This window comes from Akanthomyces muscarius, chromosome 4 (genome assembly GCF_028009165.1).
Source record: "Akanthomyces muscarius strain Ve6 chromosome 4, whole genome shotgun sequence".
NCBI lineage: Eukaryota > Fungi > Ascomycota > Sordariomycetes > Hypocreales > Cordycipitaceae > Akanthomyces > Akanthomyces muscarius.
The window spans coordinates 3,875,212-3,899,206 of record NC_079244.1 but is presented as its reverse complement, the minus strand read 5'-3'; the positions used below and the strand labels follow the sequence as shown (position 1 = coordinate 3,899,206).

General features: G+C 51.6%; 6 protein-coding genes across 6 annotated transcripts; 3 read left to right on the top strand and 3 right to left on the bottom strand.

Annotated features, from left to right (window-relative positions):
- Positions 1-494: 494 nt before the first annotated feature.
- Positions 495-3,134, bottom strand: LMH87_012006 (uncharacterized protein; the record flags this gene model as incomplete). The annotated part of the gene is made up of 4 exons (XM_056201237.1): positions 495-640; positions 696-1,535; positions 1,590-2,995; positions 3,052-3,134. The coding sequence occupies 4 exons, from the start codon at positions 3,132-3,134 to the stop codon at positions 495-497; spliced, it is 2,475 nt and encodes an 824-aa protein (XP_056053010.1).
- A 1,727-nt stretch (positions 3,135-4,861) lies between these two features.
- On the bottom strand, positions 4,862-9,102 carry LMH87_012005 (uncharacterized protein; the record flags this gene model as incomplete). Its single annotated transcript, XM_056201236.1, has 2 exons — positions 4,862-8,797; positions 8,860-9,102. The coding sequence occupies 2 exons, from the start codon at positions 9,100-9,102 to the stop codon at positions 4,862-4,864; spliced, it is 4,179 nt and encodes a 1,392-aa protein (XP_056053009.1).
- Positions 9,103-11,472: 2,370 nt separating this feature from the next.
- Positions 11,473-12,904, top strand: LMH87_012004 (uncharacterized protein; the record flags this gene model as incomplete). The annotated part of the gene is made up of 4 exons (XM_056201235.1): positions 11,473-11,674; positions 11,731-12,430; positions 12,482-12,795; positions 12,849-12,904. 4 exons carry the CDS (start codon positions 11,473-11,475, stop codon positions 12,902-12,904), a joined length of 1,272 nt encoding a protein of 423 aa, XP_056053008.1.
- A 2,378-nt stretch (positions 12,905-15,282) lies between these two features.
- LMH87_012003 (uncharacterized protein) lies at positions 15,283-16,703 on the top strand (the record flags this gene model as incomplete). The annotated part of the gene is made up of 2 exons (XM_056201234.1): positions 15,283-16,281; positions 16,341-16,703. The coding sequence occupies 2 exons, from the start codon at positions 15,283-15,285 to the stop codon at positions 16,701-16,703; spliced, it is 1,362 nt and encodes a 453-aa protein (XP_056053007.1).
- A 265-nt stretch (positions 16,704-16,968) lies between these two features.
- Positions 16,969-18,760, bottom strand: LMH87_012002 (uncharacterized protein; the record flags this gene model as incomplete). Its single annotated transcript, XM_056201233.1, has 2 exons — positions 16,969-18,022; positions 18,087-18,760. The coding sequence occupies 2 exons, from the start codon at positions 18,758-18,760 to the stop codon at positions 16,969-16,971; spliced, it is 1,728 nt and encodes a 575-aa protein (XP_056053006.1).
- Positions 18,761-20,873: 2,113 nt separating this feature from the next.
- LMH87_012001 (uncharacterized protein) lies at positions 20,874-23,971 on the top strand (the record flags this gene model as incomplete). Its single annotated transcript, XM_056201232.1, has 2 exons — positions 20,874-23,880; positions 23,949-23,971. 2 exons carry the CDS (start codon positions 20,874-20,876, stop codon positions 23,969-23,971), a joined length of 3,030 nt encoding a protein of 1,009 aa, XP_056053005.1.
- Between the last annotated feature and the right edge of the window lie 24 nt (positions 23,972-23,995).

Genomic DNA, 23,995 nt, shown 5'->3' with positions numbered 1-23,995 from the left:
TCTGGACTACTACACTACAGCGACCGCAGTGGACCCGGAACTGGCATCCTCGCTGGTCTATCCGAGTATCACCGTCGCAGCGGGCTTGGTAACCAAGATTGTTATCAGTCACGCCTAGCCTCTATTGCCTCTATTGCCTCTCCTACTAGGCCAGTAACGCTAACGTGTAGTATTGTAGCCTCTAAGGGTATTATTAGCCACGTACGAGGATCAATTCCTGGCAGGATGTCGACCTCGACTCTTTTGTCTTGCGTATACTGCTCAAACATATTGGGGTTTTTGGGTCACTCTCACAACGAGTTTAGACGATCCGACTATCGAGTTTCAAACATCACTGCTACATTGCGAACTAGGACGAGGCATGTTTGCAAGAATTTGATTCAATGTAGATGTTGTACCAAATTCTGGGATAAGACTGTTTCCTGACGTATGTGAAATTACTTAGATGCAGATTTAGAAAAGATACGGTTACCGTCGGAATCAATTTGTCCTGCTCAATCCAGACCGGCAACTTGCATGATACCGTATCCTAACGTTACCACGACGGCAAGTGTGAGAATGCTACTGGGAATACCGCGGCTGATAAAGTGCTTGACTTGGAGGTAACGCTGACCCGTAGCATCCTCCTTCATAATAGCGGCTATCAAACATTTTAGCTTCGGGCGCGTTGGTCAGGTGCTGCAAGAGAAACTTACTCATGTTAGGGAAACCACTGGTTGGCAGACCCATGGCGGCACTACACATCAGCACGCCACCCATGACCAACAGGTTGGGATGAGGCTGGTTCATGGCCGCACCAACATCGTAGACAAGTGGGAGAAAGATGAGTGCCGCAACTGTGTGGCTAATGAACGTCGCAATAACAAGAATCAGCGACGAGAAGACGACGAGAACGCCATAAACACCCACGCCCTGGACCTCCTCAGAAACAACCTCGGCCAGTGTGTGAAGAAGACCAGAGGAGCGTACGGCCTTGCCAAGAGACAGGCCGCCGGCGGCGAGAATAATGATTGTCCAGGGAAAGTTGTTAAAGTCCTCTTTTGTGAGAATACCCATGCCAAAGAAGATCACGATCGGGATAATAGCAATGACGCCCATGTCACCAAAGATGTTCTCCATTTGGTGGCTTCCGCACCAAAGGGCAATGGTAATGAGTGTCACAATAGTAACAAACCACTGGACAGCCGTAAATTTTTCCTTGAGTGGCCGTACAGGTTGGATAGTGGTGCCTTGACTGGTTTTGAAAGTGAGGAGAAGCAACATCCAAATGACAACAATAGAGACAGTACCAACGGGGATGACAATGAAGAACCATTGCAACCAAGTCGGCGCTGGCTGCATAATACCCATTGCAACAACATTTTGCGGCGATGCGATAGGTGAGAGCATTCCACCGATGTTAGACGCCAGCGCAATGCCCATGATAACGGCCTTTGACATGGGTGAGTCCGAGGGCAGCGTGCGCAGCATTGGGTCGATTAGGGAATAGCATAGGACAGGGGCGGCAACATTGCTAATAAGCATGGAGGCAAAAGCTGCGACGAGCATATTGGCAATCAACACGACGCGTGGATTGGTGCCAGCCTTACTTAAAACCAGCGTGGCAAGCTTCTTATCGATAGTGCACTTGGAGAGCGCAGCGGCGACGGTGAAGCCTCCAAGCAGTAGCATAATGACCGGGCTCCACATCGAGGCAAAGATAGCCGCCGTAGCATCTTTGGCGTTGAGGCGGTGGTGGTCGCCCTGCTCATCGCGAACGACTCTAAGAATGACAGAGAGGAAAGGAATCAAAAGCGCAGTAGCAAAGAGTGGAAGCGTTTCTGTCGCCCATAGTAAGCTGACGTAAACTAACATGGCAAGACAATTTTGCTGCTCTGCATGTTTCAGGATGGGGAGGAAGAGGAGAGCCAAAAAGGCTGCCGTAGACAGCAGAAGTGTAAGCATAGACGAGTTAACCATCCACACAGGAAGCTTCAGGCGACCAAAAGGTGTAGCAATATTAGTCATTGGCATCATTTTATCATCATCCCCTTGCAGTCGCTTGGCCTGGTTCGAGTCCGGCCCAAGAAGAAGCGAGCCCAGTCGCGCAGCCTCTCCTCTGCGCTCAATGCCAATGAGGTCACGCCAGACAGTGTTACGCTCCCAAACGACATGCTCGCGGAGATGCGAGCGCAGTTCTTTCTTGGCCGTGGCATCATCGCCGCCTGTGACAACGCCAGAGTAAGCCGACTCCATCTCTGCAATGTAGCCCTCAATGTGCTTCTTGGTCTCTTCCTTGAACGGGTACGCCATATCCACATTGGCCTTTATGTACGCGGTTCGGAGCTCTTTGTCCATAATTTTGTCAAACTTTTTGAGGACCTTGCTGAACCCAGTGCGGTTGAGCAGCACGTACGACTTGAGCTCACAGAGTGAAACGTATAGGCCAATTATGCGCTTTTTGAGCATGATGGTCGACGGAAAGAGCGCCGAGGCAAAAACGGTGCTCGCTTCGCCATATTCGTCAAATGTGGTGCTGTGTCGACGCGTAGATGGGGTGTGACCGAGATCGGACGATGGGCCGGTCTTTATAGGTGGCGGCGCAAAGTTGGGCATGGTGCTGCGACGACCTTGGCCCCTGGCGTGGGTAAGGGCCGCGGTTTCATCCTCCTCTTCACTAGCAGTCTCGTCGCCAGCATCATCGTCAGATGTTTGGTCGGTGACGCTCGCTGTGCGGGCATAATGACCATTTCGGTCAACGCGGTTCATGTCGTCGGATCGGCGGCGAAAGGTTGTCGATGATTCTAGCGCTGGCTGCTCGGCGACGTCGCGGAGTAGCTGAGACACCTCATCGTGCAGCTCACCCTCCTTGGCGACATAAAACGAGCTGATCTTTTCCAGTTCTATGCCTAGAGCCTTGGAGAAAACATCTTCAGGTTCGTCGGTGGAGATGAGGGGCCGCGATTCGTGGTCGCCAGAGCGGGCCTGGGCAGCATTCTTCTCGAGGTTATATATGCTACGCAAAGTGGTCAGCCTTGAGAGCAAGATACGCAGCGGGTGGTTAGGGCCTACAGCTTCTTCAGGTTGCTGTATGCAATGTAGTGGCTGCTCCAGTCTGGAACAGCGTTGAATTGGATGCTGTGAGAGAACTTCATCTCATCCTGTGCCTCGAGCCAGAGGCGCTTCGTCTCACGGTTCTTGCGACGGTGCTGCTTTCGTATCTCCTTGGAAAGTCTGTCGGGATAGTCGAGAAGCTCGATGGCGTCGGAGTCGGGCGCAGGTGTGGCTGGGATCCCTCCTCGCTCGCTATTGCTTCGTCCGGGTACGTGGCTGCGGGATGGTGGTGAAGGGCCAAGAGTGACGGTGCGAGAAACAGAGGAGGGACTTTCTGGGCAGGACGGGTCCCGAATGGTTGCGCTGTGTGTTGAGGATGAGGGATGATGGATGCGGAAGAACGACGGCTCCTAGCTGCCCCGGTTCTTCAGGCGCGTGCTAGGTACTGAATGCTAGTTAGTTGACTAGTCACGCCCTGCCGTCAGCGTCAGGCGGGTGGGCAGTGATGGATATAAAGCCAGTCCTCCTTTGTGGCTACAATTATTTAGGTTGTGGAGGCCCAAAGATAGTTACTTAGCTGGCCGCCAGTAAGAAGCGCTGCATTCAGGACGCCAGAGGCAGCGTGGGGGCTTTAGGGAGGAGGGGGGTTCAGGATCTACCTACCTACCTAGGTAGCTGACCCTTTTGGCTAACTGGCTTATCACAGTGCACAGTACGGTAGCAGGTAGGTACCTAGGTACCGTTGGCTGCAGTGGCACGGTGCTTGTACGGCAAAAAAGCAAGCCTTGACTGTACGATGCTTGCACCGTTGACCGCCATCGCCCGCAGTGGCTTTTTGTTGATCACAGGGTGATAGTATCGCGATAGGATAAAAGCAGTTTTCGGTTCTTATTCGTGGTGGTGAAGGTCTATTTTACATAACTAGTTTGTGGCCACCCAGAGCTCTGTGGTGGCCATCGTACAAAATTGGGACGATCGGTGGTTCTGGCCAATGAGAGGGTTCCATTCGGGCCCTCCGCCAGTCCACTGCCACTAGAGGTTGGGCAAGCTGCAACATTTTTCGCTCTTTCAAACTCAAATGATGCTCTATTTTCATTTCTCTTACACCTGGCTATTTAAGCGGTCAGCAACCTTGAACAGCTGCCCGTTCATTCCGCTGCCAAGGTATGGGGTTTGACCTGGGTAGGCACGCCCAGACAGCTCTGACACACGGCTGCCTGACACGGCACGGGGCCAACCGCACAATACCTAACTTAGTGCCCGGGCTAACAGACAGCACGACTTCATCGAGACACATCAGACGAGCATGCCAGCTGACGAGCAGGGTGACGAGGTACTAACTACCGAAAAAAGACGCCAGTGGCTGTTAGTCATTATAATGAGAAGGAAAATAAAGGAGAATTGTAGTTATGGTAAATCTAGGAGAGTTAACTAAAGGGCGAGAGATATAATATGACAATAAAGGTTACCAGGAATAACAATAGTAGGAATAATTGAAATCGCTTTGCGATAAAACGTGTGACAAGTCACTGCTTCTACTTAGGTGGCGTGGGTGTTTGGCACCACGTAATGGCGTAGTGGAAAACATGGTTACTCCGCGAGTACGTAAAAGGCTTGCTCTTCGTTCGCTGCTGGGCTGAATTACCGAAAGAGTCCTATCGTGGGTTCAGTGCGCCGCTCTCTCTGCATCAAGACCCCCACCCCCCTGACTGTCCACACCTAGCAACACGAAACATTGAACATAAAGATATTACGGAGCGTCTACAATCGAGAGACCGTGCCATACATGAAGGACTAGAGAGTGCCACTGACATCAACAGACGGGTAGTCATGTTGGCAGCATTTGCGACAAGGCATTTACCCTATATGATTCACTTCTCTCCAAAAGCTCGTCGTGACGCCCCTTTTCCACAACTTGCCCAGCCTCTATCACGAAAATGACATCAGCCTTGCGCACCGTGTGCAGTCGATGGGTGATGGCAATGACAGTAATGCCCTTGGCTGCCCGTTCTAGCCCTTCCTGCAGTGCGCGCTCGCTCTCGGCGTCGAGAGCGCTGCTGCTTTCATCGAGTAGCAGAAGCTTGGGCTTACGGACGAGCGCACGCGCAATCGCCAGACGCTGACGCTGACCGCCAGAAAGACGCGAACCGTTAGGACCACACTCTGTGCTGTAGCCGTCGGGCAGCGCTGCAATAGTGTCATGAATATTGGCCAAGCGACATGCTTCTTCAATCTCGGCGTCGGTGGGTTCGCTGCCAGGGCGGCCACCCATGCTGACGTTGAATCTGATAGTGCCCTCAAACAGAGCGCAGTCTTGCGGTACAACCGCTATGTCGTCGCGAAACTCGGTGCCTTCCCTAGCGCAGATGTCCAAGCCGTCAATCTCAACCACGCCAGCGGACGGGCGGTACATGCGCTGCACGAGCGACATTATCGTACTCTTGCCAGCTCCAGAAGGGCCAACGAGACCGCAGAATTGACCTGCAGTAACGGTCAATGACATGCCTTTCAAAATCTGAACATTGTGTCTAGCTGGGTAGCTAAATGCGACATCTTTGAAGGTGACTGTAGAGCCCTGCTTCGAAGCAGACGGCATGCTTGAAGGCTGTGCATCAGCCTCAACATCCGCAATCTCCCTCTCGCACGGTAGTTGTTTTACGGAGTCAATATCAATCAGACTCAGAATGCGAGAGGCGGCAGCACGAGCACGTGAAATTTCAGGCGCCAGACTGAACATCTGACCCCAGAGTTGCGCGCTGACGAGCATCGCCATCAGAATAATCAAAAACTGTGTCTGTGTGTTCTCGCCTTTGATGATGCGCGTAGAACCCCACCAGTAGGCAAAGGCATAAATGAGGTTGCAGGTGCTGTTTGCCATGGCGAGCCAGAAGTTGGTCCATAGGCTAAAAACCGCGATTTCCTTCTGCGGCGCAGCCAGTGCACGACGATACGTTCCCAGAACCTCATCTTCAATGGACAGCGAAGACACAGTCTTGAACGAGTTGATGGCCTCGACAGCGATACCAATAGCCGAAGAAAACGCGCTGGCATGCTTGCGTTCGAACTGGGAGAGCGAGCGTACCTGCATGACACCCGAACCGAGTAATAGAGGCACAGTCACGAGACAGACAACGGCGATCTTCCAAGCGATAATGTGCGACATGATGATGGCGACTAAAAAGTTGACCATGACAGAGAACATTGTGCCAACAATGGAACCACTGAAACCGCCGACAGCGGCTGTGTCGGCCGTAATGACGGACAGCAGAGATGCTGGTGTGCGGCCGCTGGCCTGGTGCCAGTCTATATCCTGTTGATACAAGGAGCGGAAAGTAAGCAAGCGAATACGGTAGAGGAGATTCTCGGCAACGTAGCCAAAGCCAGACCAGCTAGCTGAGTTGGCGAGCAACTCGACGACGGCAAGCATAAAGAAAAGACCACCAAAGAAGCGGCCTGCCCATTTAATGCGGCTGGCGGTGTTGCAGGGACTGACATTGCCGATAGTGTTGCCGAAAATAAGACCGGAAGCGGAAAAGGTGAGGCCGACAATAACGCCGGAAGACATGGCAATGAAGAGCCAGAGAAGGTTGGGCCGGATGAGTCTGAGCATGCTGCGGAGGACTGTTCCAGTCGACTTGTTGGCATCCAGGTCGACCTGAGCGGTAGCTGCATCCTCATTATCCGGGGCGCCGTGAACATGAGACTCCATGACAATATCACGGAACTTGACCGGCTCATCTTCTTTGATGATGGAATCGCGGGACGGCACGTCAGTTTCAATGTCGCCGCGGGCAGTACTCGCCAGCGAGACGCTGTCCTCATGCTTCTCGGCCTCGACGTTCTGAAGACGAACCATGCCAGCATAATTGCCATTAATAGCCATCAGCTCACTGTGTGTACCTTGTTCGAGGACATCACCATTGCTCATGACAATGATGTTGTCAGCATTCTTGATGGTGGACAAACGGTGTGCAATGGCAATCAGTGTGCGATCCTTGGCAATGGATTCAACGGCCGCTTGTATGCGTCGCTCGCTAGTAGAGTCTAGAGAGGAGGTTGCTTCATCAAGAATCAATATCCTAGGATCGCGGATCAGAGCACGTGCGAGAGCAATGCGTTGCCTCTGTCCACCACTGACAAGCTTGCCGCTGGTGCCGACATCAGTGCCATAGCCACTCTCCAGTTTTTCGATGAAAGAGGCGGCGTCAGCGAGTTTGGCAGCTTCACGAACCATAGAAACAAGCTCAATTACATTGGGGCCAAATTCCTGCGCTGCCATGTCTACATCAGTTCCTTCTTGGAGCTTAGCAGCAAGCTGCGCCAGGATCGGGCTTTCAATGATGGCCTGGAACTTCCGGTGATGCCCCCAAGGTGAATTGAGAGCCCCGAGAGCAATATTTTCAAGAACAGAGCGGCCAAGGAGAGAGGGCTCCTGTTGCACAAGACTGATAAAACTGCGCAAGTTCTTGACATTGAGATCTCGGAGATCGCGGCCGTCGAGTGTAACGATTCCCTCAGTAGGATCGTACAGACGTGTAGTTAGACCAGCTACGGTAGATTTTCCACTGCCGGAGAGACCCACGAGTGCGGTGTATTTGCCGGCAGGACACTCAAATGAAACTTTCTTTAGGACGGGGCGATCAGGACGGGATACGTAAGCAAATGTTACCCCATGAAATTGGATACCGCCAGCAGTGGTAGCGGGAGGCGTGTCGCCCTGATCCGAGCCGGAGTCAATGGAGATGGGCGCGTCGATATCTTGCCGCACCTTTCGAAAAGCCGCAGCAGCTGCACCGAGCATCGGGAGATAGGGAGCGATAGATCCTAAGACGATACAGGCATCTACTAGCAGAAAAATGACGACGTAGATGTCGCCGACAGTGGTGCCGTCTTTTGACCCAACAGCATCGGCAATTTGGCGACTTCCCTGCCAAAAAGCAAGCGCATTGGCCGAGTAAGCAACGAAATAGAGCGCACCGGCCTGCAGAGCAGCTACAAATGCTTTTTTGATACCCTCACTGCGAGCAAGACTCATTGCGGCGGCGAATCTGGCTTCGAGGCGAGGACCGGCGTTGAAAGCCTGTACGACAGCAATATGCGACAGAGTCTCTTGCGCGACAGAAGAAGCTGACGCAATAGCATTCGACATAGCAGTGGTAAACTTTTGCGTAAAGTAGCTGCCGACCACGGACAATAGTAAGAACGCTGGAATGAGGGAGATGAGCATGCCGGCGAGCTTTGCATCCTTCGCAAAGCCCACGGCGTAGGCCGTAATGAAGAAAGACGTGCAGGCGATGCATATGCCGACCTTTTCTGAGGTACCAGACTGAATGATCTGCATGTCCGCGTTGAGGCGGGACGATAGCTCGCCAGCCTGGCGCTTGTCATAGAAGCTGGCATCCTGGCGCAGTATGGCGCGAAAATAGGCATCGCGAATGCGGGCTTCGAGGCGGCGTGAGAGAATAGCCCAACAGACAAGGTAGGCATAAATGAGAACAAAGCTAGCTATGCCAATGTAGAGAAGCTTGAGAACCTTTTCGTTGACTGAATGCTGCAGCTCGTCGGGGGACACTCTGAGAAGGCCAGCACGATCTTTGGCGTCACACGTGCCTTGGTTGAGGTCGTCGACAAGCTGACCGAAGAATATTCCCATGAGAGGTATTGGGACGCCAGCAGCGGCGGATATGATGAAACCGCCCATGAGAAGGAGATGGTCTTTCCATGTCGGATTCGCATAGACTAGGAGCTGGAAGTAGGTAAAGAACTATATCGCAAAGTTGGAGATCGATATCATACAGCGCATTGATTGTGAAGGAGGGTGCGTACAGTCTCTCTTTTTGCTGGTATCTGCTCACCAGATGACGCGGCCGATCCCTCGTCTTCGACAGCCTTGGAAAGCTCAGCTGGAGTTACAGAAGATCCATTGACTGGCACGGCCGGTACAGTGGCAGTGGCATCGGTGGTTGGCGCGAGGTCGCAGTCTTGGGTCGATGCGCTGCCGTCGTCATCAGCGATGGCGCTGTGGCCTTGGCTGCTGGGCTGGTCTGGCTCGGGCGATGGTTGCTTCATCTCGGAGGTGTTGCTCGGTTCGATGGCGATGGCTAAGCTGATTGGATGCGGCTCTAGGAACTCTAGATATTTAATCAAAAGCCACAACCATGATCGAGGGTAGCCAAAACACAACTTCGAATCAGATAAGGGCAAAGATTGAAGTAAAAGCAAGTAAGCAAGCGCTGTTTGAGCTGGATGGCAATCAGCCAGTGGGAATTTGACAGAAATGATGGCACAAAGCAAGAATAACAAAAAAAAAACGGAGTTTACGGTTGCTTTCTCGGCTCGTTTGGAACTTCTACAACTGCTCGGTCTGCCGAAGGAGAGAATTGTGACTATGGTGCTAGGATGTACTTTAACCAGAAGCTCCATGATCCACAGCGACAGGCAGTTGGTGAGCAAGCGCAAGTCCTGGTAGGACTGGACTGTGTCCCTGCAAGAGATTCCTTAGAAACCAGAACCGAGGAGAGTCCATACCATTGTTAAGGTGACATGATGCTACTTAGGCATGGCTAGCTTCTCTAGAGCTGTCATGCCAGAACAGCCAGTTGGGTAACGACGTGGAGCAAGACAGGATGTATCTGAATTCTGCCAGGAAGTACCTTTGGGGTGCCAGCAAGTATCTGCCATGCTTCTTTCTTGTGCACCGTATTTGCACCCCCTGCCCACCCGTCCCTCCCACCCGCCCCGCAATGCCTGATTACTCGAGTGCCAGAATTTGGGAACAAGTCGATGGAGACTAATAATTTGGAACAGTGCTTCGTGAAGCGAGCAAGTAACCCGTACATACGAGCGGGGCAGCGAGCGGAGCATGGCAGGGCAAGAGGCTGAGTTGATGGGTTGAGACGCACAGGGGCATAGGACATGCCGACAGAATGGGTGGGCGTGGCCCATGTTGCGAATAGAGAAAAGAGGGTGTGGAGATGGCGGCATGAGACTGGTTTAACGGGGAAGTCGCGGGCCTGGAAAGTGCGAGGTCAAGAGATGCATCGGCGGCACACGTTACTGGTAACGGGCAAGAGAAGAGAGCTGAGGAGACTAGTTAATAATTGCTATGAAAGCAAGGTTTCGCTAGCTAACTTCAAGGACTGAGACCTGTAAAAATAAACTTGCTGGCAGGCAAGTTTTGACCAGTACTTGTTACTGGTAACTAAGTTAGTGCTCCAGTGCTGCGCTGGCTTGGCTCCGCACGCACATGTGGGGCATCAAAGGATCAGATAATTATCAAGTTGGCCCAGGCACGTGGACCGGGCTCAGTGGTGTTAAATGGCTCATTTGTCCGGTTATCAGATGCTTTTGCGCCAGCACACGGATACCCTGAGCAATAACGCCTGTGCCCAGGGACCGACCCGTGGTTGTGGGCATTCTTGGCAGAGCCGTCGCCACAGTGGCAGCTGAGAGCAGTGAGTAAACAGTTTGGGCGGTTCATATTACTAGTATAATTAGTGTTGTTATGAAGTGCCTATGTACCGAATTATCTGATCAGAATTTTATTTGGCTTCTGTGCGCCCACCCAGCGGGTCAGTCGTATCTGGGTCAAGCCACAGAGACAGAATCTCTCCCATGCTGAAAATGTGCATGCAAAGGCGAAAAAGAGAGTTGGGATTACGTACATGGCGCGCTCCTTCATTTTACCTGCGAATGTCGTACCTGATGCTCTTGGCCAGCTGGTCCGAGGTTGGTGCCGGCCGCGGATCAGATAACTAAGTTATTAACGGGCGGGCGGCTCCCGCACACAAGCGGCGCTCGTAGCGGTCTCGCTCCGAAGGAGATGGCACCCTAGTTCACAAGCTCCCACATTTTGGCATTGAGTCTAACAAGTTTGGCCACCTGCGTCCAACTTGTTGAGTAGTATTTTTAATCTGTACTATGCCCAAAAACCATGGCTAGTACTCAGGGTGAGTAGGTCCTGTAAGGGGAGCGCATTGTGCAGTACTGGTATATTGGCCACATGCCCTTCCCTTCCGTGGCACCTGGCATTTACAAAAATGTCCTTGTCCTTGGGCACGCGCTATAACTAATAGCTTGTTCATATTCAAATTGCGTTTGACAATATTAACTATCTTTTTTCTTCCCATGGCTTTTACCTGCACGACTTGTATATTCTACAGGGCAATCAACGCCCCCAATTTCTTTACTTTGGCTGCAAGCCGCATCGCAGTCCCTCTCAAGGCCAGACCAATTCTTGCATCTTTCCCATCTCCTCGTTTCACCAACTTCTTCTCCCTTTCCTCCATCTTCTCCACCAAACGCCAAGTACTCCCCACCCCACACCGAAGCCAGCCGCTTAATTACTCTGTACAACATCCTGCTCCTTGCTCACCCCAATACCGTTTATTCACCTCTGCTCCTCATTCAGCCGCTCGATTTTCAAGAGATTCCAGCAAAATGAGTTCCATCCCCCCGAGTTCCGCACCAGTGCGTGTTTTCATTGCTGGTGGCAGCTATGCCGGCCTCTCTACTGCCCTGAATCTGCTGGATCTGGCCTCTGGTGCCAGCCCGCGCATGGCTGGTCAGGCGTACCCCCACGTCACCGACTTCGAGAAGATGGCCGTCGAGATCACCATCGCCGACGAGCGAGACGGATTCTGTAAGTACTTTGCAAGGGAGAAGTTTAAAAAGCATGGCTGTGCCTAACACCACCAGATCATCTTATTGGCTCCCCGCTTGCTCTCGCCGACTCCGACTACTCTAAAAAGGCCTGGGTCAAGTTCCAAGACATTCCCGGTCTGCAGCACCCCAACATCAGAGTCGTCATCGGCTCCGTCACCAGTGTCGACTGTGCCTCCAAGACCGTCACGACTCTCGACGCCGTCACCAAGGTCGCGACCGAACATACCTACGACTTCTTTGTCGCCGCATCAGGCCTCCGTCGTGTGTGGCCTGTGGTCCCACAGTCACTCTCCCGCAAACAGTACCTGGTTGAAGCAGCTGAGCATATCCACGCTGTTAGCAATGCCCAGCACGGTGTTGTGGTCGTCGGTGGCGGCGCTGTCGGTATCGAGATGGCTGCCGAACTCAAGGTTGTTCATCCTCGAATTGACGTTACGCTCGTGCACTCGCGTGACAAGCTGCTCTCCTCCGAGGCGCTCTCTGACGAGTGCAAGGACATTGCGCTAGCGCTGCTGCGTGAGAGTGGCGTAAATGTGCTGATGAACCACCGTCTCAGCAAGTCCGCACGTGTGGATACAATGGATGGAAGCACCAAGTACGAGATTGAGTTTGTCAATGGTCACAAGATGGCAGCTAGTGAGGTCATCATGGCTGTTTCGCAGCCTGCCTCAACCACCACGTATATGCCCTCCACGGCCCTAGATGAAAATAATCTGGTCAAGATTAACCCAAAGTATGTTGTTTTCTTGATCACCACCAGCAGCTTACGATACTAATCTTTAAGCCTCACTATTGTGGAGGGAACCCCCAATGCCGACTACCATTTCTGTGCCGGCGATGCTGCCCGCTGGAGCGGAATTAAGCGCTGTGGTGGCGCCATGCATGGCGGCCACTTCGTCGCCCATAACATTCATCAGACCATCTTGCGCGACCGAGTCACTGGCGGCCATGAAGCCAAGTATAGCGAGCTCACACAGTTCCCGGCCGTCATTGGTCTCGCTGTTGGCAAGAAGGCTGTTGCTTCTAGCCCCGACAGTGGCACTGTCTCAGGCGAAGATGTTATGCATGCCTATTTCCGCGACGATTTGGGCTTTGACAGTAAGTTTATTCTGTATCGCATTCGAGTGTAGTATGCCAACTAACGTCATCAGTTTGCTGGGAATATATGCAGCTAGGCGGAAAAAAGGAGACCGTGGTCGGCGTATAAGTTCTCGCTTCTAGATTGTTGGCTTTAAGTACTATGATTGACCTCGATATTATCGGTCACGGCGTTGGCGGGCTCTTGATTTTAGACATAATCCTGAAACTCAAATGTGCTTTAGCAACAATGAGTTTATGGAGCCATGATAGCATAAACGTGAAAAATGAAGAAAATGTTATATAACCAAGTATTGATTACGGCTCTTGGTTATGCAGTCCTAAGAAAAGAAGTTTCAAACGCAAAAGCTGATGGAGGAAACGCCGCGACAAAAGTCAAGCTCTATACGATCGGTGAGTAGTTCAAATGGGAGAAACTTTACCGCAGCAAAGTATCTTTCCCAAACAGCAAAGCCAATAGTCAAAAGACCACCGAAAATAAAACAGCAAATAGTGATAGGTGCACGCCACTTGCTCTAGGAAAGAGTACTTGTTTCACGGGAGTAGAAGGACAGATTAGGAAGCCGCCCACAATGTTAAACTCGCGGCCGCAATAAATACAGGATAAAAGAAGATTGCAATGTAGACCCGGTTTTGGTGACAGCTCCGAGTTTGGTTGCCTTGCGTAGGTTCAACGGTGAGAATCTTGGCGAGCATGGGCATCTTCGTCGGAGTGGTTTCTGTCGCTCGTATATGGGGCCACGGGTTTAGGCTTTCCTGCTTTGCTTCCTCTGCTCTGTTTCTTACCCTTTTCTCTGGTTTCTCTCTTTGCCATTTTTTTCTCAGCTCGGGAGGACTTGGAAAGAAGTGAAGAGCCACCAGGCTGTACCTTTCTCTCTCTGATGGCTAGCAGCGCTGTGATGTACAAATTCGGACTCCTAATAAGACCGTGGGGTCAACAGCACGATGATTGGCGAACGACGACGACGAGTGTTTTCCAATTCTTTTTAGACAAAGCTAAAAGCACAAAGTATAGATACAGAAAAGAGAAAATCGATGTTCGTGTGGAAATTTACACTTTTTTACGTTCCTGAGGCAGCTGTAGACACATGGAAAATAGCGAAATAGATTCGTAGGGTGCGCCCGCGTTACACGTGTTTGGGTAAAATCACCAAACATTATTCACAGTGAGATGCCTCTTTGTGCAGGAGATACTAGGCAACAGAGGAAAATTCAGAACTTTAGAGCCTCTGGAAGTATGCCAATGCCTACTTGTGCAATGACAGAGTTCATTTACATGCACTCATAATTACATCACAGGGGCGTCGTCCGCGCACGCTTGGCTTCATGATTTATTCACAAGCTCACAGTCATTAGACTGGCAGAACAACGCAGAGTCTGCATGATTAAAGGTTCGCTAACCTACGTCTATCCCACATGAATTTTTTACCGTCGCTTCCGATATTTCCGCTTTGTCACGAGCCGAAGCAATGCAACCCTACGGCGAAAAAACTGACGTTATCAATAAGTAGGTAGGTAGGTAGTCTAGTAGCCTAGACTCTGCCAACAATGGGCGGCTGCAGAGCTGGACTAGTTACTAGCAGACACAGTCTGGTCTGGCGTAGTAGACCCGACTCTGACGAGGGTCTGGTTAAGACTCAGCCCACATGCCAATGAGCCGACGAGAGCAAAAAAAACTTATCAGATCACGCCCCGCAGTAGAGTTCCCAACGAAGCAGGGCTAGCACAGAGCTGGCGCTGTGGTTGTCCAATAAAGTTATCAGATCCGCGCGTCGACCTCGGCCGAGCATTGGGGCAGACCCATCGGTGGCACAAAAGACCGAGATTCGTGCGAGGATGAGTGCACTTACTGGTAGCAGCATACTGTGGATAAAGTTTCTACTTACCTTGTGCCGATTTGAAAAGTCTTTGTGACAGCTGTATGTTGGCTGTGCGTAGATAGCAGCGACATCCGGCTCCCCAGTATACAGATGTTTGAAACCCCTCCTTCCATTTGCTTGTGGTAATAATTCAACTGCGCTCTATTATGCCGCAAATTTTTTGTGCGCCTGAACTGCTGTGGAGGCAACAGCACAGGGTAAGGGAGGGGATAGGGGGGGGGAAGGGGGTGCGATTAATAACTGGTTCAATTTCATAACACGGGATACCCTCCACTCTCTACAGCTGTGTGGCCTTTCTCCAATACCTGGTTGTTAGTGCGGTGGTGAGTGGTGGCTTTTGCGGCATGGGCTTGCCTTTTGCCAGTCCTTGTGCTGCAACACGGGATAATTTGAAAGGACATACTTGCCGGGGATCGGCAATTCTTTCGCTGCAAAAATGAGACCATGTAGTAGTGGACCGACCGTGAGCTCTTGTGTGCTCTCGGGCTACCTTTGGCTGAAAACCGCTTCGGACGCCTACATTTCAATCCTGTTCTGTTTATCACCCATGCTTGTTGCAAAACGGCAACACGCTCGACATTGCTGCACTTAGACATCAGAGAACATAATGGCTGGCATCATCAGTTTCGCGGCCCTTGCACCCTGCGACACCGTCATCAAGCTGCCGCACCCATACCTTGCAGAGTACACCGTCAAGCGCAACGACGACAAGCTCTTCGAACTATGTCTCAAGGAAGGGTCGCTGGTGCAGCAACTTCCGTGTGAGCTGCACTCATCCCAGCTGCGCTTCTCTGCCCCTGAGGAACTCAAGTCTAGCGAGCTGCCGGCATCTGTTAATAACAGTCCTTGGGCGCGCGCCCGTCGCTCTCCGTTCTCAAATGTCTACTGGGATGGTTTTGGTAGCGCCCCTACGCTCGGCCAAGCATGGCTGCTTCTCTATGTGCTCTTTACCGTTCGACCTGGTATGGAAATGGTTCGACTGCAACTCAGCGGCAACAACGCCAATGTGCTCTCACAGCAGCTACAGGATGTCCTCCTCGGCATTGCGCATCCGAAGGCAGCCGAGGCTTTCGCTGCACCGGAACTTGTCAACACGGAAACAAGAAGCTCCGTCATTGTCTTGCGCAGTACCTTTTGGCAGGGCGCTGGATCGCCATTTGGTCCTCGCCCCGTGTGGTGTCCTACAGAGTCTCCCTCATCGCTGCCGGCGTCGAATCCGCTTTCGTCATACCCGCTCACGCCTCTGCAGCATACCATCAGCGTGACCTCGGCCGGCGACCCCCAGGACCCGGCCCGCTGCCAGCAGGCCTGGCACCCAATTCGACCTGCAAAGCCGGCACCTGGCACAGTCATCTACAGTCGCTGGATTCCCCATCTGAAAGAGACATTTTCCATGGTCTCGCTAGACTATACTGATGCCGAACATCTCCGACTGTTCCATGAGTGGCAGAACGACCCTCGTGTTTCTCAGGGCTGGAACGAGACGGGGACGCTAGAGCAGCATCGTGAATACTTGCGTAAAATTCATATTGATCCCCATCAAGTTGCCATACTGGCTAAGTGGGATGATACTTACTTTGCATACTTTGAAGTATACTGGGCCAAGGTCTGTGATTCTCAGCGGCTCTACTCCAAAAACCTCATGTCAAACTAACACCATTACAGGAAGATCGCCTTGGTGGCTACTATGACGCTGAAGACTTTGACCGCGGCCGCCACTCCCTCGTTGGCGACGTCCGCTTTCGCGGACCTCACCGTGTTACGGCCTGGTGGAGCAGTCTGATGCATTACCTCTTCCTCGACGACCCGCGTACCATGTGGGTGGTTGGTGAGCCCAAGGGCTCGAATTCTACTGTCGTCATATACGATTTGATGCACGGATTCGGCCTCGACAAGTTTGTCGACTTTCCCCACAAGCGCAGCGCTCTCGTGCGCTGCCCTCGCGAGCGCTTCTTTCAGTTGTGTCCGTTGGGCGAGCAGGACAAAACGGTTGGTGGAATGAAAATTGGTCTTGTGCCAAAGTTGTAGATGAAAGATCGGCCCACGGAAGTTTCCCAGTTGCGATATGCCCCGAAAAAGGAATGCGGATTAGACCAGTTATTCGTTAAAAAAGGCAAGAAACATTGACAGAGTCAACGGACAATAAATCGGAGAAAATTTAAAATAATATAATATCTCTAGTTTAAATCATCGAAGTCTAATATTGGATATCTAGGCTTTCACCAAATGAACATGACCAAGTCCACTCTGGCCAATCATACGTATTTCTAGTTGCAACACGGAGAGTTCCAATTTACAACTTGGCAACACCCGTGTCTTTGCGGAGCAGCTCGTCTCCCACTTTGGCCATTTCGAACTTCTTCACTTTACCACTACCTGTCAGTGGTACGTCTGCAGGAACGCCGCCTTCGCCGAGCCAGAATAGGTGGGTAGGTGACTTGTGCCCACCAAGGCGCTTGCGTACCCAGTTACGCAGTGCCTGATCCGTAGGCTTGGCTGTTGTTGCTGCAAGCTCGAGGAACGCACCTACAACTTCGCCGTAGTGTTTGCTCTTCAGACCAACTACGATGGCGCGAGAGATAGAAGGGTGCGCCATGAGTCGTTCTTCAATTTCGAGAGGATAAATGTTCTCGCCACCGCGGATGATAATATCCTTAAAGCGGCCAGTGATAGTACAATATCCCTGCTCGTCAAACACAGCCTCATCACCAGTATGAAGCCATAAAACCCCGGTAGCATCGCGCACCATTACCTCATTGGTCCTTGCCGAGTTGTTCCAGTAGCCCGCTTGAAGCTGATATCCGCCCATGCACAGCTCACCGCGCACGCCGATAGGAACAATATTGCCATCACGATCGACAATTTTAGCGTGAGCGTGTGGCATAAGCGTTCCTACTGTCGTCAAACGTGTGTCTATGTTATCGTCGGTGAAGGCGTTGAAGCATGTCGGGCTGGCTTCCGTCAGACCATAACTTGACGTGAACTCAGTCATGCCGAACTTTTCGACCAGAAGCTCCATGAGATATCGGGGAACGGGTGCTCCCGCAATGATACCAGTGCGGAGGCGGTCGCAGCGAAAGTTGGGTGGAAAGTCGGATTGGAAGAGTGAGTCGAACATGGCAGGCACGCCATGGACGGCGGTGCAAGACTCGTCTGAGATGGCGCGCAGAGTGGCAGAGATATCAAACACTTCGGCAGGGTAAACAATTCTGCCGCCGTGTGTGACAATGGCCAGGAGCCCCAGGACAAGGCCGAAGCAATGGAACAAAGGTGGCGGGCAGCAGAGAACATCGGCTGATGTGAGGCGCATTCTGTCGCCAATGAAGCGAGAGTTATTGACGAGGTTACTAAATCCAAGTGATTAGTTTTACTCTGAAGATCGCACTCCATGTAAAGATATTAGAGGCATACTGGTGTGTCAACATGGCAGCTTTGGGAAGGCCTGTGGTGCCACTAGTAAATTGCAGATTAACCACTTGATGTGGACTGACGCGTCTCATTGCCTCGTAGAGCCTATCATGACCTTTTCGTGAAGCAGCTTTGATTAGATCGTCGTAAGTTGTATAGTTGCCAGCCTCACCCCGCAGTATGATGACTTTGGGGCCACGGTCCAAGTTGTCCAAGTCACCCAGCAAGCGCGTGTTGTCCATGCGACCGATGCTGCGCGTGGTAAAGACCATTTTACATTCTGAGAATTGAATGCCGTACATTGCTTCGGTTGGCGTATACGTGTTGTTGAGGATAACGAGAATTGCCCCAATTTTGGCTGCGGCGAAAAATACGGCGGCGTACTGCTCGCAGTTGCCAGCCATGATGCCCAAGCGGTCGCCAACACCAATACCCATATCGAGTAGCGACTGCGCCAGCCATGAAGACTGCTGATTCAACTCATTGTACGTCCAGCGCGCACCCGTCCACGGAATAACGAGACACTCGCGCGTACCGTGCTGGTAGGTCTGTAGTTCGAGAAGTTCGCCGAGCGTTAAGTCAACTAGAGGAGGGTCGACCGGGCCATGCAGAAGCGAAAGCTTTTCTGTCTCGGGGGGCACATCTGGCCGAATCGTCTTTGTCGGTATAGCTGACATGTCTTGTAAATTGTCGAGAAAATTTTGCACTTGGAAAGCAGGTTGCAAAAGAGGTTGCAAGCACTGGTGTAGAGAGCGCTAGTATGGTCGGGTGGCGGCCACTATTATTAACTAATGTGAGGTAATGACGAGCTGCAGGATCCAAGAAAAACCTAGCGACGGGTTTCTAGCTGAAAGATTAGCCTATGCACGGAGGATTTCAAGTGCCTTGTTCTTGTGTCTATGTACTCTTCAGGTGGGCGCAGATCCGTTAATAGGCTAGTCCTCACACTGCCGGGGACCACATCCAAAAAGAAATATGGTCCAAGGACAGAGAAGCAACTTTATTCCAGAAAAAAAAGTTGATGCGGTACGGAGTGGTTAGCGGACTTCCGAGGTCCGTCGGCGGTATTGTGCTCTGCTTTCAGCTGTCCAAGTTTCATCTAATCAGATCATCAGATAAGATGGGCTAGCCCGGGGGGAGGGGGGGGGGGTTACACGACGCGGCATCAGCCCTTATTCCTGTACTGATTTGAAGAAGAAAAATACGCGATTGTGGATGCAGAACGTGCAACTACAAGCCGATATACGGACACCCCGAGCTGGGAAATGAAGGAGGGGCAATTTTAAAAAATAAAAATAAATAAATAACTCATCCAGACCCTGGCCCAAGAATGGCGGAGTGATCGACTCCATAGCCATGGATTCTTTTTGCACTAGTTCTGTGGGTGCGTGGTCTAGCGCGTGCCATAATGAGCTGCTTGGGAGCAAAGGCCCCTCCCTCCAAAAGCATTTAGATTTGGAAGAGTACTGAGATCAACTCATTCTGAACTACCAGTATCTGTATATCCATTGCCGAATTGCGGAACGGGATCGGACAGAAAAATAGGGCTGGAAATACATGCTGCAATGCTTGTATACTCTTCATGCAAGGTACCACCGAAATAAGAAGACTTGCAGAGCATTGACTTGACTCCTCATGTCCCACCCAGCAACGGTACAGTCCTGGCTTTAGTCGCTGTGGATCGTGGTTTTGAGTCTCAGCTCGGACAGCACTGCACAAGCATTCAATTGCCCGAGATTGATTAGATGCATAGAGCTCGGGGGCAAGCGGGTCTAGAACTATTATCCATTGCTCGGCCTGTTGCGTGCGAGCGGTGATGCGGATGCCACCGTACTTTGCTCGTTCATGTAGCTGAGAATGACAATCGGTACATGGGAGGTTGCTTCTGTTCATTTGTTCGACATGTTTTATGCGTGGTCCAGCTGCGGCATTAGCCATGCACGGACAGAGGAGGGCCGGAATTATTGAACAGTTCCTACCAGTAATGCCGTTTTTGCACGGTCAAACGGCTAGCACGGGTGACGGCTAAAGGCCCATTTTATTCTTGTAGAGATGTTTGCACATGTTTGAATAGCCGTCTTGGTGGAGAAGAGAAACTGTGTGCCACTCCTGCATCCTTATCAGATCCGCAAGTACTTGCCTCGTTGGGCCTTGTACCTCGACTTGTACCTTTGTGTGACCCAACTTGTACTGCAATCACGTCAAGTCGTACCCCCTCTCGTCCCATCTTGCTTGCAATACAAGCTTGAACGCTATCAGTAAGTCTTCACCAACTCCTAAACCCTCCACTTCCCTGTTGGCGTGACCTGGTAGACACACTTGTGATAGGCGTGTACACGGTTTGCTTGTTAGCTCCTCTTCGTGTGGTTTATTAGACAAACGCATAAGCCCTGTGCCGTCCTGGAGGATTCGAAAAGCGACGGCTCTGTTTCTTTGCAACACGCTAGCAAAGCATCTGGCCAGCCACTGTCGGACAAGTCCCGGGTTTCCGCTCGATGTCCAGTATCAATACCGAACGTGAACATAACTGAATTTCTTCTAGCCGGTACTTGTAGTAGTCTCAGCTCATGGCCATGCGCACCTCGCCGTCTCTAGCCTTTCCAACTGAGACGTGCAGTAATCTGCCCCTCCATATAGCTGCATGCATGTTCGCGCACTTCAACGTCATTACAACCCAACCGCAACCGCAAACGGCTTGCCTAACCGAACCAATTGCTGCAACATTGTATCTGGCTAATAAATGCCCCCCCATCTCTTTGAGTCTTGAGCACTCTTCTCACAACACTCGTAATGCGCAGCATCGACGACAATGGAGGCGGAGGGACCCGCGCTGTCGACATTTGCTTCGGGAGCAGCTCGCAGAAGACAGCACCCCACACAACTGGCTCGAGTCCCGACAGAGGAGCAGAGTGCGGCAACGAAACAAAATCTGAACAAGGATGCCAACGCCAGCGGAGCATCCCAGAGCGTGACCTCGAACAACTCTGGCGCTGGAATGCAGTTGTGCCAGAGAACATCCGACGATGCATGCACGACATTATATCAGAACAGACAAGACAAAGACCGCAGGATGTGGCTATCCAGTCGTGGGACGGCTCCCTGACATATTCGAAGCTTGATGCTCTTTCGAGCCTTCTAGCTCTGCATCTGAGGTTTATGGGAGTCGGAACCGGTGTTACAGTGCCACTATGCTTTGAAAAATCCATGTGGGCTGTGGTTGCGCTTCTGGCTGTTATGAAGACGGGGGCAGCATTCTCATTGACCGACCCGAGCCAGCCTAATGCTCGTCTTCGAACAATTGTTGAGCAGACAGGTGCAAATTTGATCATTACATCGGCTTTGCAGAGCTCCTTGGGAGCTCAAATAGCAGCGGGAGGGACAGTTGTTGCCCTCTCGCAATCCACTTTTGACGCACCTTTGCAGCTATCTTCGGATCCTCTCCCCGGTGTAGCATCGTCGTCTCTCATGTACGTCATATTCACCTCGGGTAGCACAGGCAAGCCTAAAGGTGTGTCAATATCTCATGAAAACTACACGAGCGGCGCAATTCCCCGAGCAGAGGCTGTCGGCTATAAATCGACCTCTCGCGTCTTCGATTTCCCCTCGTATGCTTTCGATGTCAGCATCGACTGTATGCTTTGTACATTGGCCTGTGGTGGCCAAATCTGCATCCCGTCTGAACAAGGTCGAATGAATGACTTGAGCGGCTCCATTCGACGTACTAAGGCAAATATGGTGCACATGACGCCTTCCGTGGCCCGGGTTTTGGATTCTGATATAATCCCTTCGCTTGACGTGCTCGGTCTCGGTGGCGAAGCCGTATCGTCTAGTGACGCTGCATCATGGAGACAATATACGAGTTTAATAATTGCATACGGGCCTTCAGAGTGTACTGTTGGTTGCACAATCAACAACAACCTCAATTTATCCACAGGAATCGGCAAGGGGGTCGGTGGCACAACCTGGCTGGTCAACCCAGACGACCACAACATCCTGGTGCCGGTTGGCGAAATCGGTGAACTATTGATTGAAGGTCCGGTCGTTGGTATTGGCTATCTCGGGGAGCCAGCCAAGACTGCGGAGGTATTCATCAAGGATCCCTCTTGGCTCACAGCAGGTTATGCTTCTCATCCGGGCCGACATGGCCGGTTGTACAAGACTGGCGACCTCGTTCGATATGAGTCGAATTCATCTGGATCAATCGAGTTTGTAGGCAGAAAAGACCAGCAAGTCAAACTTCGTGGACAACGCATCGAACTGGCTGAGGTGGAGCATCATATTCAGGCTTGTCTACCCACTGGTATCACAGTCGCTGCTGAAGTTGTCAAGCCAGAAAATGGATCGTCAACTTTGGTGGCATTTCTAGCTGAGATATCCTCTTCCATCTTCGAAGATGAGGGCGGGTTTGTTGATCCTTCGCACGAATTGTCAGCTGCTCTCGAAGCAATTGCTACTACGCTCGCTGCTAGAGTGCCAAGGTATATGATACCCGCTGTGTTTATCACTCTTGCCTCAATGCCTTCCATGGTCTCTGGGAAAATAGACAGGAAGAAGCTCCGTGAAATTGGTACTGGAATGCCTCGATCCAAGCTTGGCAAGACCAGGCAAGACCATGGTCTACAAGAAGAGCCGAGGACAGGGGCTGAGAAGAAGCTCGCGTGTGCTTGGGGTCACGTTCTGGGTCCACAGAGCACCATTTACAAAGCTAGCAACTTCTTTGGTCTCGGTGGCGACTCTCTTCGAGCCATGAAGCTTGTAGCAGCAGCGCGCGAACAAGGCTTGACATTGACGGTGGCGGATATATTTAGCAGCCCAACCCTCTCCATCATGGCGGACAAGGCCGCCAGCATCTCATCACAAGAAAGAGAGGAGATTGAGCCATTTTCGTTGCTTTCTGAAGCTTGGAGTGAAGAGACCGCACGAAACGATGTTGCTCTGCTGTGCAGCATCGAACCTGCGCTTGTTGAGGACGTTTATCCTTGCACACCTCTGCAAGAAGCGCTTATGGCACTTTCTACCAAGGTCAAGGAGGCATATGTCGCCCAGAGAGTCGTGGTACTGGAAAATCTCGAAACTGCTATGAAGTTAATTGCAGCATTTGACGAAGCATCTCAAAGCAGCCCCATTCTGCGGACTCGGATCGTGCAGGTCCCAAGGCGCGGACTTGTCCAGGTCGTCGTCAATGGTAAATTCGAGTATTTCATTGGCACGAATGTCGCCGACTACTTGGTTTCCGACCGCGATGCGACCATGGATCTCGGCAGTCCACTGATTCGATATGCTATCATCGATAGTGTTGATACGAATACCATCTCTTTCGTTTTGACCATGCATCACGCGTTATATGATGGATGGGCGATGCCTCTCATTGTGGAGCGCATCAATCAAGCTTATGAAGGCAAGACGTTGTCACGGCCCGCAGAGTTCAAGCATTTTATCAAGTATCTCTTGGCAAAAAAAGAGGCCAAGTCCGAGGAATACTGGAGAAGCCAACTTCAAGGTACTCATCGTTTTCAGTTCCCAACACTTCCTCACGAGGGGTATCAGGCACGGGCAGACGAGCTGCTAGAAGAATACGTCTCGCTAGAGGACTTACCGAAATTCAACGCTACTGTGGCGACGGTCATTAGAGGCGCATGGGCAATTGTGGCATCACAATACATTAACAGCTCCGATGTTGTCTTCGGCGAAACCCTCACAGGAAGGAACGCGCCAGTATTGGGTGCCGAAGAAATTGAGGGCCCAATGATCACTACTGTGCCAGTTCGTCTGCAAGTCAATCCCGAGGCTCAGGTTGGTGAGTTCTTGCAGTCCATTCAAGAGCAGATCATTGGCCAGATCCCGCACGAGCATTTTGGTCTGCAGCATATTCGTCGATTGAGCCATGATGCGCGAGAGGCTTGTGAGCTTCG